The sequence below is a fragment of the Lygodium microphyllum genome, chromosome 25 (assembly GCF_053477565.2).
Source record: "Lygodium microphyllum isolate KBCC chromosome 25, Lygodium_microphyllum_v1.1.10, whole genome shotgun sequence".
NCBI classification, from domain to species: Eukaryota; Viridiplantae; Streptophyta; class Polypodiopsida; order Schizaeales; family Lygodiaceae; genus Lygodium; species Lygodium microphyllum.
The window spans coordinates 5,016,492-5,035,785 of record NC_141159.1 but is presented as its reverse complement, the minus strand read 5'-3'; the positions used below and the strand labels follow the sequence as shown (position 1 = coordinate 5,035,785).

The following is a 19,294-nucleotide window of genomic DNA, read 5'->3' as shown; positions in this document are numbered from 1 at the left end:
CTTCTTCTCTTTGGCGATGCGCTTCTTGCACTCAGTGATGTAGTGGCCAGGCTTCTTGCAGTAATGGCATTTTCCTTTCTTGGCTCGCGTGCCCCCCTGTTTCTGACTTGTCTGTGAAGTGTTACTACTACCAGAACTCTGCGAAGCATTTTTCCCTTGGCTGTTTTTACCCTTCTGCCTTGACATAAAAGCCTGCTCAAAGGCTATACCATCCACACCATTGTTCCGTCTAGTTTGTTCCTCCTCTAGAAGCAAACTGACAAGCTGAATGAAAGTGATGGGCTCTTTCGAAATCCTCATAGTGAGGTTCAAGGCAGTATGAAAAGCCAAGTAAGAGGGAGGCAGTGAATTCAATGTTGTAGAAATCAGCTGCGCATCTGAGTAGTACTCATCCACATTCATGAGTTGCTCCCGCAAGTCCTGAATTTTGTTGAGATGATCCTGCATAGAATCACCCTCATTCATCTTTAGAGTCTCTAGCTCTTTCTTCAAGAAAGAGATGCGAGTCTCATTCTTTCCTGCAAACATCTGCTCCAATATCAACCAAGCTTCTTGTGAAGAAGCTGCTGAACGAATATGAGGAATGATAGAACGCTGAACTGCCAATGCAATCAGCGACATAGCCTGTGCATCCCGTGTATCCCAAGTTTTCTGAGCTGCAGTTCTTGGGGGAAGTGGCTGAGCGGGGTGAGGTGGAGGGGGCTGAGGTTGCCCTCTTGCACGTCCTCCTGGAGGAGGAGTAGCGGGAGCCACAACTCCCGGTCGTGCTTCCTCTCCACTGACATAATCCCACAAATTTTTGGCCACTAATACATTCTTCATCATGAAAGACCAAAGGGAATAATTGTTCCCATCCAATCGGTCTTCCTTGGACACATAGGTGAATACATCTCCTCCCTGATTTGCCATTATTTCCCAAAAGGTAATAGAGCAATGTCAATGCAGTACGGGCTGGAAATCTGCAAATTTCCAGAAATTGCAGCAAACACAAGTCTGCAATTAATGTGCAAAGGGTACTCTGTCAAAAAAAAACTGTCACTGATGCACGCTTCCCAAGGTGCAATTAGTGCTCAGCAGCACTAAAACATCAAAAGCCCCAAAATTTTCTGCCCAAAATTTCTGTCACAAATGTCTGTTACAAAAGCCCCAAAATGTGCATTCAATGTGTCACAGACAGACACAGCACGTTTCCCAATGCTGAACCTGAACCTGTTGCACGAACTCCTGTGTAAAAGAAAAGTGCAGAATGTTACCTCTACGTGTTGACGACGGGCACGATTCCCGAGGTAATGACTGCTGGGTACAGTCGGACTGACGCACAGGTACAGGCGTGCAAGTCCAGTGACACGCGCAGGCAGGACTGGGCGCGCGCTGGGCAGAGGAGTCGGCACCCAGGACTGGCTGGTGGAGACAGGTGGCGCGCTGGCAGCTGGAGCTGACGGCACAAACTAGCTCAGCGCAGGGAGGCTGCGCAGGCAGACTGACAGGCGAAGGGGCACTCTGGGCAGACACAGGGCAGAGGACTCGCTGGGCAGAGGTGGCAGCACGCAGGTACAGGAGGCGCGCTGGGCAGAGGTGGCAGCACGCAGGTACAGGTGGCTGGGGCAGAACTGGCGGGGGCTGCAGACTGCAGACTGAAGACTGCTCTGAGCTGAGCTCTGATACCAAATGTCAGATGGGAGAGGATCGAGGTGCAGCTGAAGTGCAGTAGACAGTGTGAGAGTGAGAGACAGAGTTGAGCACGACACCCAATGCAATAGTACTGAATAGAGAGTAAGCTGAAAGTACAAATGATAACCCTTATACCTTAGAGTTATAAGGGGCTGTTCACACCCGAACACAGTAAGTGCCCGTAAGTGTGCACCACAAGCACATACAAAATAGTACACATAATCTGGGGGAAAAAACCTCTCCTACCGAGAGTAAAAAGTGCCCCAGTGTCCTAGTGATCACCCGCACACTCCCATATGAGCGTAGGCGTAAGTAAGGCGTGTGAGATACCCAACAGGAGTGCCTGAGGTTGGTGGGTTATAAGAAGATTTAACTTTGGTTCCATGTGTAAGGAAATTAGTTGTTGCAAGGCAACTATATCTCATGATTTAATTTCATAAATAAGAGGGAAATTTAAGATGTAATTGTTAGATGTGGTATAAGAAGCTTATTTATATGAGCTAACATTTCTATGAAGATGCAAAATTTAAATTGGTTTACCTCACTAGTGGAAGGGCTTTTTGCATACACTTGACATTCAAAATAAAAGGAAGCACATGGAAAGGTTAAATAAAGCCAGCCTAGTTCATAAAGCTCTGGATGGACTCAATGTTGAAGGTGGTAGGAGTGGTATGGAAATTCAGCTTACGGACAAGAAGCAAGTAGTGGCACAAATGGTTGGGAAATTGATAAGTTCCAAGTTTAATTACAAACAAGAAGCAACGTTGTTATCTTTGGGTCAAGGAGCCGAACAATGGTTTTCCCGAGGGCTTCGATAGTGTTTGTTTTTAAAAGACCTTGTTGAGGGAGAAGCCTTGTAATCATATATGGACACATAATATCTCTAGAATCCTTAAAACAAAAATTACTCTAAAGGGGTGGATTCTTTTCATGCGCTTTTGGAAAGTCTTATTCTTTGAAGAAATGGATGTGAAGAAATGCTCTAAACACAGAAAACACATGACCAATCGTGAGACAAAGCACGAACTAATAGAACACAATTAGAGTTAGGGTAACTTAGAGACAATGAACACAGAGGATACTGAAGTGAATGTCTACTGAAAATTCAGTGCTCATGCAGCAAACACACTATGCAATGAATGAATACTAATCCTCGAACTCTTGTGTCTCAAGGACCAAGGCAGAGGTAATGAATTGAGGAGTGTATCGTACTTCCAATGGATCCCAAAACATAGCAAGGTAGGCTTTAAGTGTCAAACACCTGCAAATGCAGCTTTGGAAGCTGGGTATGATGAAGATGTTTAGTGAGGAGAGAGAAAGACTAAAAACGTAGGTACTTGAGGAGAGAGAAAAACTGGGTGACAAAAAACAAATGCAAAAACTAATGTGGTCCTCCTAGCCAGGCGACGTTAAGGAGATGGGCCCAACACTCAGAGGCAAGGTCAAAGTGCTAGAGATGAGAATGGAAACTTGAAACCAGATTAGTCTCCTATTTCACACAAATTTTCAATAGCTCATTTACTAAATCTTGAAATCTTAAAAGAAAAGGAGTTGTTTTGAAAGTGTTACATCATGGACATATGGATGGTGCCTCATAGTGGGGGGGGTGAGCTTGTTTGGCTCTATGGTTGGGAGGTGAGTTTGATGTTCAATACCTATATGTTTGTGGATGTAGCTTGTGTCATGTCTTGTGTATAGGTTGGATCCTAGGTGGTTGGGACATTGGTATCAGTGTCAACTTGCTGTGTGATGCAAGATTTGATGACATGCATAAAACCACTTTTATTCATAGGACAGTGATCATTCATGAATGACAGGCATAGTTTTATCTAGAGTGGTATAGGACATTGCTAGTAAGAGAGCCATGCATAGAGGGCTTGTGTTGCAAGTGGTGGGTGCAATAAGGTACCCTTTTTTTTAAGTACTTGTGTTTGGGTCAGTGTTGGGGTGATGCTTATGCACAAAGTTTTTTGGTTTTGACGGTTGAAGCTTGGGGAGTTGGCACTTTGAGGCTATGGTAGATCATCACTAGTAATAGGGTCTCATCTCAGGATCTCTCTCATGGGTTTGTCTAGCATAGGGAGGTTGAAGCGGTGAGGTAGAGTTCCCCTGTGACGGTGTAGTATCCTCTGTATATGATGCTTCATGTGAGGGCGTGAACAACTGGATGTGAGCGATGGGATTCACATCTCTCTATGGTTGTGTCTAAGGTGCTCGTGGTGGGCCGTTGGTTGGACCAAAGAGGACTCTACGGTGGAGGGAGTAGTTGCTCTATAGAACTTTGTGTGTAGGTTGGTGTTGTCAGAAGTGGTGCAGCAATGGAAGCATAAACAACATGCTGAAATAAACTGCTGAAACACAAGACAAGAAAAATAAGCACCAATATAGATGAGAACTCAGATGTAGAAGTGGTGCAGCAATGGAAGTATAAACAACATGCAAGATGTAGAACTCAGATGTAGAAGTGATGACATGCTGAAACACAAGATAAGAAAAATAAACACAAATACAGATGAGAACTCAGATGTATGCTCGGGAAACGGAATCCATATCGAACACGAGACAACAACATACAACAGTGAGTCACTGGTTGTGTGGGCATCTTGGCATCGGCTCCTCTCTCCTCACAAGAATCTACAAATGATGGTTGTAGTATTGAAAGAGGAGTAGGAGCCCAACAATATATAGGCATAAAATGGGGGGAGCATCAAATGCAGTCGGCCAACATTATATGCTCCCTAGCCCTAAAAAAAGGGCACTAGAAAATGCCAGAAAAAGCACTACCACAACCCCTGCAGGACAGACTCATCCTGAGCTGACTAATCTGCTAACACCCTCTCTTAGATCAGGGGTGAGTTGGTACAATACAATAGTATAATGATGGGGTATTATAAACTTACAACATAGAACCACGAAGAACCATGGATATCCAAGCAGTGAGTGGCAAGCCCACCACCAAGATGCCTCGGAGAGTATCTGACGTCGATGTCGATCATAAGATCACGACTTGAAAATAGAGAAGAATCATAGCAACTCTCTATGTTATGTCACCTATGTCACTCAGGACATACAAGACCAATCTGCCAAACATGTCTATGAACATGTGACCATGGAATCCCTACCTTTGGCCAAAACTGCCAAAATGTCCTCTCATGTGAGCTCCAGACGAAAGCCTCCCGCTCGCTATCAAGTAACCAACCCATCATGAACCTAGATGTCAATCCTAGCTCCAGGATTTGTACCTGTTAGACTTCGATCAATGCGTCAGGGAAGTCCCTCTTTGGATCCCGTGCATCTGTATAGACATATAGATGAGGCACGGTTGCCCCATCTCACCACCCTCTCACACTCCCTCTCTGGCACTGGAGAGTCTTGAGGGATGTCCACATCACCACCACTAGAAAGCAACTGAGAAAGGAGCCACTAAGCCCTTTCCTCGATCCGAAGAAGAGGATCCCTTCCGTGCCTTGGACTTTGCCTTGGCTGGAGGATCAGAATCGGAATTTGAGGCAGATGATGACTCGTCGGAGGAGTCTGCATCCTGCTTGGTCTTCTGCTCCTTTTTCTTCTTGGAAGCCGCTAACTCTTTGCAGTCCTTCCTTAAATGACCTTTCTTGCCACATTGGTAACATTGGGTCTTCGACTTCTTCATCTTTGAACCCCTCTTTGAAGCTGCAAGAGTCTCACCTGAACCTCCATAATGTGACGGAAGCCTCCCTTGTAGTCGGAAAGTAGCCTCATGCTCAAGTAGTATGGAAGACATGTGAAGAAAACTGATAGGAGTCATAGATGTCTGTGCCCGTAAAGCATTTGCCACACCATCAAACTTCCGAGGAAGCTTGTAAAGTACCGTACCAACAAGATGGTATGCACATGGTATGGTCTATACTTAGGCTTTGAAACTATACATTTGTAAGGTTGCTAACATGTGAAATATATGGAATATACATTTGAATGTGATGCTCATTTGCAAGGCATGTATATGAAACATGAATAATATGCATTATACATTTGTATGTGATGCAATAGAAGTACAATTATGTAAGTTACATGTGGTTTGCAGTTGATGTATGCCTTACATGACTATCATGTGGTACATCATTGCTATGATGTGTTATTTATGGTTAGTTTATACATTACAATGTCATAGTGGTTAGACCAATGTTGGGTTTTAGCATATGGATGCACCCCTTAAGGTTTTGACAATGGTTATGATTCATGTGTATGGATTATGACTGGTTAAAGTGACTGAAATTTCACGTGCAGAGGGTATGAGCGTGGCTAAGCAATAGGTGCACATATTGTTTGACTACGATGTCAGCATATATTTTCAGTAGTGGCAATGGATGCTTTGGCACATTGCAGTGCAATCGAAGATGATATCAAGGATTTCAAGGGAGTGTCTGTCATGAGGAAGTGTAATTTTATTTCTTTGCTTAGAATTTGATTAAAAGTTACTTAAATGTGCTAATGTAACATGCATATGTGAGGCATAAGTTAATTATTTCACAATGTGGGACTAAGACCTTGAAATATTAGTTGATGTGAAAGATAGAAGTTGTAATAAGTTATGTTTGACAGGTTCTAGGTGATAACTGGTATTAGATTTTGATGTGGATCAATTTTTTGGCCATTAATGTCAATGGTAACATTAGAGACTAGCCATCACTTAATTAATTTATGTCGATCTAAGGGCTAATAATTGCTTAGGGATACTTGGAAGACAAATTGGCCTAGCCAATTTAATTATTGGCTGGTGGAATTATTTTTCTAAACACTAGAATAATTATTAAATTAATTTTCAGAATTAATATTCTAAAACTTCACAAGTTGGATAATGTTGGAAAATGGGATTAGATGGCTGTCACTTGGCAAAACTTGACCATGCAATTGAAAGAAACGTTTTTGGGGATTAGTGGAAGTCTATTCTAGCTATTTTGAGAGATAAGGAGAGTGTTAGAGAGCAAAAAAATGTTATTGATGTGATTTGCAGCCAGATGCATTCATGAAGTGTACATAGTGGATCCAAAAGTGGTAATGGATTGACAATGCATGGGTATAATGATTGTATGAGTAGCCCATGGAGAAGGTATGGGGACATGTGGGGTAGAGGATAGAAATCCTTGCATGGGTGTGACCCATGGAGTGTGTGATAATGCACAATAAGTAGAGGATGGAAATTCTTGTGTCTTAGAGGTTGATAGATGAAGAGGGGAGTCTACGAGGAAAGTGAGGGGGGATAGCCATCACTGTCGTCCTGGGGTAACATATGCATAGTTGTCAAGTACGAAAGATACAATATAGTATGGTGAGATAAAATATGGTACTAAATGGTACCTTATGATTTTATAAGATACGATATGATATTAGAACAATTTTTTTTTAACATGATTAAAAAATCATAAATCATTAAATAATAGGGCACATGTTTAAAGTGGAAATAGCCATTTTATTACAAATTAAAATGAATACATGAGGATGGCCATCGCGGTTGCATGGGCTACACACGACATGTGATACAACTAGAGTTTAGTACATACATGGTCCATGGACGATATATCATAGTGGCATGCGGATACAATGATAGTAGATACGAAAAAGAGAGAGATATACGAATCTATGATGAGACATCATCATCAGAACCATCTGAGTGCTTATCAAGAGAGTCTCAAGATGACTCCTTAGTATCTGATGATGAGACACTCTCATACTCATCCGCATTGATGATGAGGTTCATCATCATCAAATGATGGGTTTCTAGGTGCCGGTTGTGCAGGTAAGGGGGGGGGGATGTCATCATGAGACACAAGATGTGAGCTACCAGAGCTCTGCCTTGCATATATCTGTAAGCTACTTGAACCACCCCCCCTCGATGTTGGAGGGCATCAAATGACCATGTTCCTGCTACCACCTACTTGAACTCCTCGCCTACAAGCATGTTGATTGTGAGTGTCGTGAGTATTTGCTGCTATAAGCTCTCTATAGAGCTTTGCAAAAATCATCCCCTCCTTCTTGTCCACCTTCTGATGCACACTCCAAAGAGTGTCGCTCATAAACTTGAATGCATCAATATTCACCTACACAATGCACATAAGATTGTAAATGCTGAAGTCTAAATTGTAAAGTATAAATTCTCAAAGTTTAAAACTACAAATGGTTAAGTGTTTACTTGCTTTGGACTACCCATGCTCATCATAGCCCTTATCATGTGTAAGTTAGTGCGGCAATAGACTAGCCACTCTAAGTGTTGTGTGCTAAGCCGAGTGTGAATCTTCGTGTGAATGAGAGAATAGGTGTTTCAAGTTCTCTCACATGCACCCGAAGAGCAATTGTGAGAAAGGACTCTCATGGCTAAGGATTGAAGGGTCTTCGATGCGTATCCAAAGTTTTGTTACCAAAATAAATGCTTCACAAGTGACTCTCTTCTCCAACAAGTGGGAGAAGCAAAAGCCACATACCCTCTGTGAGCCACATAGCATCCTAGCTCCTCCAAAACTGCATTTTGATCATTCACACGGACCACATGAGTCAAATAAGCAAGTTGGTTTGAATGGAGCTCTCTATCATCCATGATCATCGATGAGTTGTAGGCCAAATGTACCAATGCGACAAAACCATGGATGGGCTTATGTATCCATGCCGATCTCGTCTGTGCTATCAACATGTGCATGTTGTGGCTTTGTGATCACAATGCAAGCACGTGCCTCCACCAATGCCTCTCTAAAGAAGTGAATGAGAAGCTCCATGGTAGATCCCTTGCAATCACTTATACGTAACACCCTATAAAAGGGAGTCATGACAATGACAATGGCCTGGACTTTTTGCCAAAATTGCCCATTAAGGCACAAGGGCTGCATGGTTTTGGGCTCCATCGCACTCATTCCATAGAGTGGATACCATTGTCTGGTGCAAGGCTTGCATCTCATTAAGGTGCTTGAGCAACAACCACATGTAAGTAAACTGAGTAGAAGAAAGCTTCTTCAACTCGAGTGTGCTATGCTCACAATACATTGCAAGCACTTTCACTTTTACAGTGAACAAGGTGACAACTGATGTAGCTTTGCGGACCACCCTTTTCACCCACTTGAGCTTCCCAATGTCCTCCATGAACAAGGCTAAACAATGACTTGCACATGGAGTCCACGCAATTGTGGGAAACTCTGTCTCAAGCAAATGGCCCATGCGGCAATAATTTGATGCATTGTCAGTAACAATTTGCACAATCGAGGGGCCCACCTACAACCACAAATTACGAGTAAGTAACAATAATTGAAGGTTAGAAAGAGAAAGAGATAGTTGAGCCTTTCAAGTTTTAAGATTCAATAATCAAGAGAGATGGGGGTTTGAGAGGAAGAGAGAATCGAGAAAGATATTATAGAGAAGAGGGAGATAGATAGTTATGCGTAAATTATAATGAAAAAAATTAAACAAATTCAAAAGGCAATGTATACATCAATGATAGCTTGCCGAATGTGGTGGTAGATGAAAGCATTTGTCGTTTTTCTCTCCCTCTTGCCGGTATCTACGGCCTGTAAAAAGTAAGTGCCAAGTGGACATGAGATGAGTATGTTGATGATACCTCGTTTCTTACAATCACTCCATCCATTGGTGAGAATGGATCAACCATATTTTATCCATGCTGTTGAATAGGATTAAGGGCTCTATTAATCCTCTCCTTCTCTTCATCAATCTTTTTCGTCGTCATGTCGTTGTATGTGACACCCGTCCATCCTCCATATGGATCCACATTGGCAATGGCTTTTACCCTCTTATTCCATTGGTAATAATCTGATTTAATAGTAATTACAGCAACTGATTAATTTATATGAATTGAAATGCAGACTTTATCTCTTAATTCTTGGACAATGGACAGCATGTTGGCCCCAAAATTGGTGTTTGTTTTGGTATTTCTTTATCTTTTATTATAAATGGATAGAGTATACTTGAGATTCAACAATCTCTTTTGCTAATCCAAGTGCTACTTGCTGTCATTAACGACAAGCAAGCCTTGAAACCAATTTGCTCTTGGTTTCCTTGGGGAAGTGGCCTTTACCCTACTCCTTACTAGACAATGTAGCCCCAAATTGAAAATTGTTGGTTGGCCTTTTGAATCTCCATGAAATTCTTCGATTTTAGCAGTTGAAATTGTTGGGTTCAGTAGTATGAAGTGTGAGAGAGAGGGCTAAGGTGGATGTAGCTGAGAGAGAGAGAGAGAGAGAGAGAGAGAGAGAGAGAGATTAACGTCTCTAAAAGGCCAAGATGGCCTATGAGACCATAACCAATGCAATCTGGTATCATTATCTCTCATCAAGGAAGAAAAACAAAATTATGTCTTGATCTACATGATAATTTGAAATGAGAAATGAAAATAAGGAAAGAGTATATAGTATCTTCCTCTTAGTCTATGGAATGCACAAAGACTTTGCCAGCTATCTCCGACCGAGTCAGCGTGGTAATCTTCGTCTGTAGCAAGCAATCATGATGTGAATGTGTCGCATATAAGCATGCCTACATTGTCGAGTAGGTGCCCTAGGGCATTGTGCTGTGCATAACGCTGTAGCTCTGTCTACTGTGATGCCACCTGATGATGTTCCTTGATTGCGCCTGTCAGTAGGAGATGTAGTGTCTAAGGTGGCAATGGTTGGGGGGTTAGCTATATTGAAAAAGTTTGTAACTACTCTTTGGAGGGGTGGATGTGGTTGGGATTGACTCCGGATCCTGTAACAATGCTACTCTGTGCCATTGGAGCTCCAATAAGAAAAGACCCAGACATCTCTGGTTCTCAAAGTCCATCACCCGTCTCAATGGTCCAAAGCCCTCCTTAAAGAGGCAATGGTAGCGACCTCAAATATCATAGTATACAATACATCTACAAATGTAGAGTTCCTCCATCTCTGGCTCCCATTCACAAAGTTGGCATATCCTCTCATTTGCTGCAACATGACTCCGTTGACCTATCTCAATCATCAGTTGATGTGATGAGGTGCGGATCTGTCCAATAGCAACTCAAAGCCCATATGCTTGTAATATTGACATTTGGGTGGTTGTTTCTTGGTGTAGAAGGCTGCCAGTGCTATGTTAGTATCTTTGTTGTGCCTTTCATCGTCCAAAAGAATAGTGACTATCTCCTTGTATTTCATTTCATGAGCCATGTTTTGGGCAGTCATGGTTTCATGGAATTGTGTTTCTTTCATCAAGCTATTAAGAAGTACAACCTTTTTATTGTCGTCATCTAGACAACTATTGAGAGTGGTCAATTGTTGGTAAAGGGTTGCCTCCAACGTGCTGTGGCTCGTTAGTGGATATGACCCTCCACACACCTTCTCGCGTAAGTATGAGCTGAATATTTGTGTTTTAGATGGAGAACTTGACGCCCAATAATTTTTTAATTGTGATGCTATATCTTAACATCCCTATGGTAGATGCCATGCAGAGGGCTCAAATTGAAAACATGTCAAATTTTGATGAAGAAATTTGAAGAAAGCAGGCTTGGATTTTTTAAAATAAAAAAAATAAAATCACCGTTAAAACCTCCTAAATTTTGGTTAAGAAATTTGGGAAATTTCAATAGAAACTGAAGAGTCCAAATCTGCATGTGAACAGCCCCTAACAACAGTCTTAAATTTTCATTAATTAAGGTTTGAAAACAGCTCGTCTCTGCCACAAAGTATTGTTGAATAGGCTGGAGTGTGACATGGGTTGCAGGTGGGATGAGATGTGGAGCATGGCACGTGCAACAGGGATGGTCGGCTTCTTGAGATGTGCTAGTTGCGTGTTGGGTTGATGGACTGCACATCAGGTCAACAGCTGGGTGGAGCCGCTTTTGTGCACTGGCAAGGCAGGTTGTGTCATCAGCCAGGCATGAGACAATGTCAAATTTGGTGATGCAGCAGGTGGAAAGTGACGTATGGGCTGTTAATCGTTGTCGTAATGCTGGCAGCAGCAGCGTGTGCTCTAGTGGAGGCCAACAGATTGGGCAGTACTCAGCAGTGGACAGATCTGTGCCACTGTGCAAGTCGCAGGGAGAAGACCACTCCTCCTCCTCCTCCTCCTCCTCCTCCTCCTCTTCAGCTTATTTCTCTTGTTACTGGCCTGGAATGGCAGCTTGGGCTGCATGCAAGATGAGGAGGCGAGTGGCACCTTCAGTTGGGCTGCTCTTCCATTTGAAGGCAGCAGTGGTGGCAAGTGACTCTGATACCACTGTTGGGTTCAGTAGCATGAGGTGAGAGAAAGAGGGCTAAGGTGGATGCAGCTCAGAGAGAGAGAGAGAAAGAGAGAGAGAGAGAGAGAGAGAGAGAGAGAGAGATCTTTTTAGTACACAATAAGCTGAATAGATTGATGTGATAGTTGTTGATGAAAGTACGAGTGAGAGGGCTTGAATATATAGGCTAAGGTATATAGCTAACCCTTTGACCCTTATTTAATACTAAGTGGTGTAAAAAGGTTTTCACACCTAAACATACACTTTAACACACAATAATGTGTGTTCACACACAAGGATAAATAAATTCAATAGGAATTTAAGTCTAAGGCCTTTAATTTTGAGCACCCATCTCGAGTTAGCTATCAAAACCCTAATTTCTGCTACAAATTAGCATTTGCAATAGAGATTGATTGAAATCTCATCCTCCGATGACTCAAATTGTTGCAAAATGTTGAAGAAAGTTGAGAAATGATTGGAGAATGAGAGAGAATGCTGTAGATAGAGAAATTCCACTAAAAATGAGCAACTGATAATGAATGTTTGATGATCATAGAGTGATGACCATACCCACCCATTTGCATATCAATTTAAGGACACACTCGTATTCTAAATCGTGATCTCACGGCAGATATACTGTTAGCACAATACCTTAGATGTCTACTAAATACATGCAGGATCCACTATACACAAGAGCTGTCTAGCATTGGAGGAGTGGAAGTACTACCTTTCCCTTGAGCATCAAGCAATGCTTTGGACCCTTGGTTTGCTAAACTTGATTAATCCCGATTCAAGGTTGGCTCTAGTTGAAAAGCCTCGAGGTAAAGTTGCAACAATGGATTAGAGGTAAAGTTTCCAGAAGATATTTGGTGAAGTTTGAAAACTATTCCATCAATGGATGCTAAGTGGATGGAAGAGGATGACTTGGCAGACTATCCTCGGTTATATGATTGTTGAATGTCAACAGATACATCCAAAGACACATCACTATGAAAAGGTCTTAACAAGCTCATATGAAAGGCATTGTATATCTGCTAGTGTGGAGGCAATTTTAGTCTACAAGCAACATTGTTGATCCTCTCCAATACTTGGAAGGGCCCATAGTATCTCATACTCAGTTTTGGATGCAATCTCGCTCCACCTTTCATCTTTTTCAACCTTGCTTTGGCAAGACGCAGCAATACATAATTGTCCTTTGCAAAATGCAAAGCACGTCTACGGCAAGGAGTTGCCTTTTTTTGCTTCTCTTGAGACCTCTAAAGAGCATATTTAACCTTTGCATAGATTGCATCCATATTTTCTATATACGGATCAGTCTCAAAGATCTCGTTCTTTGTGTGCAAAATAGGAAGCACTTTCTTGCCACCTTTCACAACCTCAAATGGAGCTTTGCTAGTGGAACTATGCACTGTATTATTGTATGCAAACTTTACCAAAGGCAAATACTCCACTGTGACTTATGCTTGGATACTTAGCATTTTGAGAGATCAAGCACTGTAGATTTTGCCTCTTTTGACTGCCCATCTATTTGTGGATAGAAGGACGAAGAAAATTTCAGCATGGTACCCATATTTTCAAACCACCCCTTTCACATAGTCATCCGAGGGTCTCGATCATTGATGATAAACTTTGGGATGCCACAATACTTAAACACATGCCACAAAAATAAGAATGCCATACTTTATCTTCTACCTCACTATAATGAAATGGGCATGCTTACTGAGCTTGCAAATAATGTTTCATATTCCATCATTCCGTGTACGTTTTCTAGGAAGCACAAATATAAAATCCATAGTAATGCTTTGCTAAGGCCCTATTTGAAATAGACAAGGGTTGCAATTAACTTGGAATCTGTTGCCTATCATACTTCACTTTTTGACATATGATGCATGTCTTTAAAAACTGCTTAACATTGTGTCTCAAAGAATGCCCATTTAAAAAAACCTCCATTGCAACTGTTACATGAATCCCTCTATGTTCTACATGAGGAGGAGCACGACTTTCAGTGATTACTTTAGGCCTAAATTGCTTTGTGACACGTAGTCGTCCATATATCATAAGAAAACCATCTCTAAGCACAAAGTGCTCATGCCTTTGGCCATTGCAAAGCTGATCTTATACATTCGCAAAATCCGAATCAGCAGCATATTGATCCTTCATGGTATCCAATTCAGTGTTTAGTGTGATATACCATACTGACAACCGAAATCTGAGGCTTATGTGGCAATGCATTAGTCACCACATTCTTTTTCCCATCTATATACATAATTTGAAAGTGAAACATAGATAAGAAGTTGGTCCATCTCATGTGCTTCTCAAACAACTTAGTTTGAGTCAACAAATAGGGCAATGTTTGCTGGTTGGTTTGCACTGTGAAAGTAGCTTCTAAAAGATAGTGTTTCAACGCTCAATGTTGTCTCTATTACGTTTACATTTCAATAGTTGTATATTGTTATATTCAGCTTCAAGTGTTTGTTCTCTCCATTTCTTGAAATATTAAGCTTGAAAATAAAGGAATATTATAATTGTCAAGTATACTATGTTTATACTATGTTGTTCAGGGTGTTTACACCTTATAAAATCTTAAGGTACCAATCACTATTGTGTTTCATGCATAGTAGGGTACTTTCGTACTTGAGAACTATGCCCCTCTTCAAGCTTGACATGTAGGAACTGCGTTTGCTACTTAAAATGTAGGGTGGTATGCACCAAGGATATCCCCACCCATCTATATCCGAAATAGTATGGGGAAAAGCTGCAATTATGATTTTCTTTCCATGCGTCTTGGTTCAGATTCCCTAGGAAGAAATAGTACTCTTGTATGTATGGTTTCTTGTTTTCTTGGGTAGAAATTCCAATATAGGGAGAATGGATGGTTAGTAAAATACGGTCCCACAATAAAAGAAAAGACTGATCATTGCATACATGGGGACAAAGGTAGTTTTTAATGTTGTTATTGGATGGGGATGCATCCCTGCCTCTATTCATGAGGTAAGTGTGCTCCTATAGCACATGCGTGGTATGTCGAGACATGTAACTGTCATTATATATGTGGGTGTGCACGCATGTACATTTGTATACTTGTGTATGATGGTGCGTGCATTGTGTAGGTATGTATGCATGCTTGATGTGTGCCATGCTACTTGCAGGATGGTTTTGTATGCATATGCATGTCTGATTAACTAGTCTGACGTTTGGATTCTGTCGACTGAGTTGTCCCAATTTGCACCTTTGTTGGAATTATTTTCCCTATAATTCCTTAAATATTGATTCTGAAAAGACCAGATTGATGTCTGCATTAGGGTACTGTGAGATATGGTCTGTGTATGCACAAGCATGTTTGTATGCATGTGTTTATGACATGCATATAAGCATGTGCTTGGTATACTAGGTTTGCCCTTTCCATAGGATTAAACTTCCATAGTTTATTAAGTGAGTGTTTTCAAATTATAGGCCTGCCATGCTTTCAGGCGTGGATAAATCCCAAATACAATAGGTAGACGTATTACTCAAATGGCCCATATTCTCTATAATTCAATCATAATTGCATGTTTAAGATGTAATTTATAGTTTTGGTTCTGTTTTAAAAGACACAATTCATATTGGAGTTTACTTTTAACTGTACATCTATTCCTTAGTCTCACTTCTTAGGAGTTTTGTCTTGCTAACTCTCTCCCTCCTACTCTTGACTGCACTTCAGAGAGGTAAGAACACTCGATTAATATCGTAGGCAAACATGTAAGGAAAATAGTTTTTTGGTTTTTTCCTTCTTTTGTCTTTTATCTCCTGTCTTGATAGAACTATCTATTTCTTACACCTTCCTCGTAGGGGTAGCTTCCTAGCTTTGAAACTCATGGTACCTAAATTGCATGTATTGGTGGCTTTTTTGACGGGCCTAAGGGCTGTACTCTTCATAAAGAGAGTACAACCCGCCGACAGTCTCTCAAACTCTTATTTAAATGTAATTAGTTTACTCTTGAATGATACGTTCTAAAGTTGAAGTTTAAAACTGTTCATTTCTTTTTTAAGATGATCTCACATGTACAGTCCATGTATTCCACAAATTTTTAATGCTAATTCAGACTGGTAATTCAAATCCATCTCTTAGATATACAGTTTGCCCCTTCTCATGTAGCTCATCTCTAAAATGACAATCTTTTCAGGGATGGGAAAGTTTTATACATAGTGTTACATGTGATTGCATGAATTATGTTCAAGCTTGACTTGTCTTGTGCTTTACATGTTTTCCTGGTGAATAAGATCCCCTTTGAGAGGCAACAGAGCTGAATTACAATCCCTTGATATAGGAAGTTTTGATTGATATTGTACAGGTAGTACATTTTGTGTCTGTGAAGCCTGATGAGAAGCATGGTAACATGTTTTCTAAGTGTGTGCCTATTGTAGGTCCTCTTAGCATGACCTTAGCAACTCCAACATTTCTTACCTAAATTATTCTGAATAAAAAGAATGACATTGTGATGATAAGTTGAATATGGGGCATAGAATAGATCCATTCTTTTGGAATCAATTGAAATTCCGATTGCTAGATGTCTTATGTTTTAATTTGTGTGAGCAGGAAATCAGAAACATGTACGACGTGATCGTTCTTCTTCTCACAGTTCAAAAGATACCGACAGCAATTTAGTGTCTGATGTCAGCAAAGCCAAGCGGGGTAGTGGGCCTGCTGCTTATGGTGGTCATGAGGTGATTCTTCCTTTTCTGAGAGTCATTCGTACACTTCAATGTTTCTTGGACATGCTTATACTAATGGTCCATACCGATTAACACCATTCTGCTTAATGCTTTGTGGATGTGCTAATTTACTAGTGGTTCCTGCAGAAGCAAGTATGGGTTGCAAAGCTTGGATCTGGAACTTAGATCATTTTGAAGTGTGGTATGGCAATGTGAAAGCTGCCATCAAATAATTGCATCAAGAGTCTTTTAAGAGGAGTATCAGTATTTGAGTGTACTGATCTTTTTCTCTGCATCTATCTGTGCTCCTTCCACAAGTGTTTTGGAGCTGATCTGGACCGGGTTTCGCTCAAACCTGAGTGGCTTCTTTCCAAGTTCTAAGCTGTGGTCTTGAATGCTGTCTGGCTGGCCTTGGTTTCAGTAGTGAGTGAAGTTAGCGGCCTGATTAATGGCAGCAAAAAGTGTGTCAGAGGTGGCGTAGGAGTATAACATGGCCTCTACTTGCTGGGTTATCTGCATGATGATTAGATAATGAAGTATCTGTAATTGTTGCTCTGTAACTGTAGCAGTGAGGCAATTTTGCAAGCAAGATACTGGTGAATGGCCAGGTTATTGTTTGGCAGAAACTGAGTTTAAAAGAGGAAATCCTGGAAGACACTGCAAAAAGGTATCAACGTCTGGTGTACCTCATCAGGAGAGACCTGTGGATGGTGTACAAATTTGTAACTGGACAGCATGTATTGCCAACCTGGTTTCAACAATGCAGGTGCGTCACTCAAGAAGGGTAACTCATCCTATTGTCTCCTGGATTTGGGCAGGAGTGGATTGTCATAGCCTATACACGTGGATCTTTTCCAATCCTTAGGCCATCTCCCTTCATGCTGTAGATGTCAAATTGGTGGGTGGTACTGAGGAGCTTAGGCTCTTTGTGGTGAAACAGCAAATCTTGTTCCTCCAGGGTTACACTGGTGAAGGAACCTATGTACCATGTAAGTAAGCAAGTCACTCGCTGCAAGTAAGCTGTATGTACACAAGAGCTCAATGAGATGCTTGCGCTGCTCACAGTTTCTGATAACTGCAGGCTTTATCATTGAAAGGGATGTTCATTTGAAGTGGGTTATGCCAAGGTCTACTCCACGGGAATCTAACGTGTTTTGACTATTTCTTAATTCCCAATATATGGTTGTAATCCCTTGATAACATTACTGCTGATGTGAAGCAGCGTAGATATGATGCTTACTGTATTCACCATATGTTTTATGTAAAGATCTAAGCGTAATATAACTTCGGAGCTGGTATTTGTGGTGCATCATTTTTAATGTACTTAATCTCTGCTTTCATCTCTTTTTAGTGACTTGCATTGTTGTACAATAAATAGGATTAGGGTTCCTTGGGTATCATTGCATTCTTTCTGGTATTGAGGTGGAATGTGTGCTCGTGGTTGAGCTTTTGTGCATATACATCAAGGATACCGGGAATAAACCATAGTATCTGCATTGGCATGTCCACAGAAAAAACTATTGTCTTATATAATGTGACTAAATCTAAGTTGCAAGCCGATTAGTTTGTTCTTACTTCCTTCAAAGGCATGATGAGATAGAGGAGACTTTTAAAATGAAATATGTCTAGTAAATGGAATGTTTGATGAAAACTCAGAGAGAAATTTCACAACGTTTCTAATCTGTCGAGTAGTAGTTTATGCTGGTACTTGGCTAAACTTTGACATAACTCATCAGGCTTTTTAGGCTTTAAAATGTCCACCGGCTAAAATATCTGAATTGCATCTCGTGGTTGAACTCTAGTTGTGATGCACAATGACTATAGTCCAACTCTTTAGTGCATGGCAAGGAGATTTTCATAGTGGGAACAATTGCCAGGTGGTGAAAGGCATAATCCATGTTCCTAGCAGGGGTAACTAGGAGCTTTGCAGGGGTCTGTCTATCATTGCTTTGGCGTAGTGTGGAGTCATGTGTTTAGCATGACAAGTACAGTATGTGAATATGCATAGAAACAAACACAAATTTTGATAATAAAGTGAGTTTCACACATTAATTAAAGAAAAACTCAACCTATACAAATGTGCAATTTTAAGATAAATCATGGAAAAGTACAAAGGTTCATCAAATGGTCAAACAAATTAGCATGTTAAGGATATTTTTGGACCTCAAGTCATGAAGAAAGCAATGGCATAGTCCATGGAGTGGTAAGTTGAGGAGTGTACGAAGGAGAGCATAGATTGCACAAGGGAATAAGCCTATGGGTGAAAGTTTTGAGAGAGTCTATGGATGACAATTTTTGCATACCACATGTAAACTCCAAGGTAAGAGTGCAAGAAAGAATGTTCCACTACATACAAGAACGATTGTGACACCATTTAGTGCATTCCAATTGAGGAGATCAGATAGAGTAAGACATCCAATGGACATGGTATTGTATGTTTAGCATGTTGAGCCCACTTTCTTTGAAGGCAATTGAAAGAAAATATGGGAAGAATGGTATGGATGAAGAGATGGATGCATGAGCAAAGAACAAGACATGGGACTTAGTTGAGTTGCCTTATGGCAAGAAGGCAGTTGGTTGCAAGTGGGTATATAAGGTCAAGTGCAAATTTGATGATTCATTGGAGAGATACGAGGGGAGGTAAAAGGTTATGCTCAAACATATCGTTTGGATTATAAAGAGACATTTAATCCACTGGCTAAGATGACTACAGTGAGATCGATCATTACA

General features: G+C 41.0%; 1 protein-coding gene across 1 annotated transcript in view; it reads left to right on the top strand.

Annotated features, from left to right (window-relative positions):
* The window catches only part of UPF3 (Smg-4/UPF3 family protein), a 70,494-nt gene extending 53,260 nt beyond the window's left edge, over positions 1-17,234 (top strand). Inside the window, exons 10-11 of the mRNA XM_087666707.1 lie at positions 16,449-16,576; positions 16,712-17,234. Coding sequence (XP_087522833.1) covers positions 16,449-16,576; positions 16,712-16,750 — 167 coding nt within the window. The 3' untranslated portion in view covers positions 16,751-17,234. The remainder of the gene's footprint in view (positions 1-16,448; positions 16,577-16,711) is intronic.
* The last annotated feature ends 2,060 nt before the right edge of the window (positions 17,235-19,294 follow it).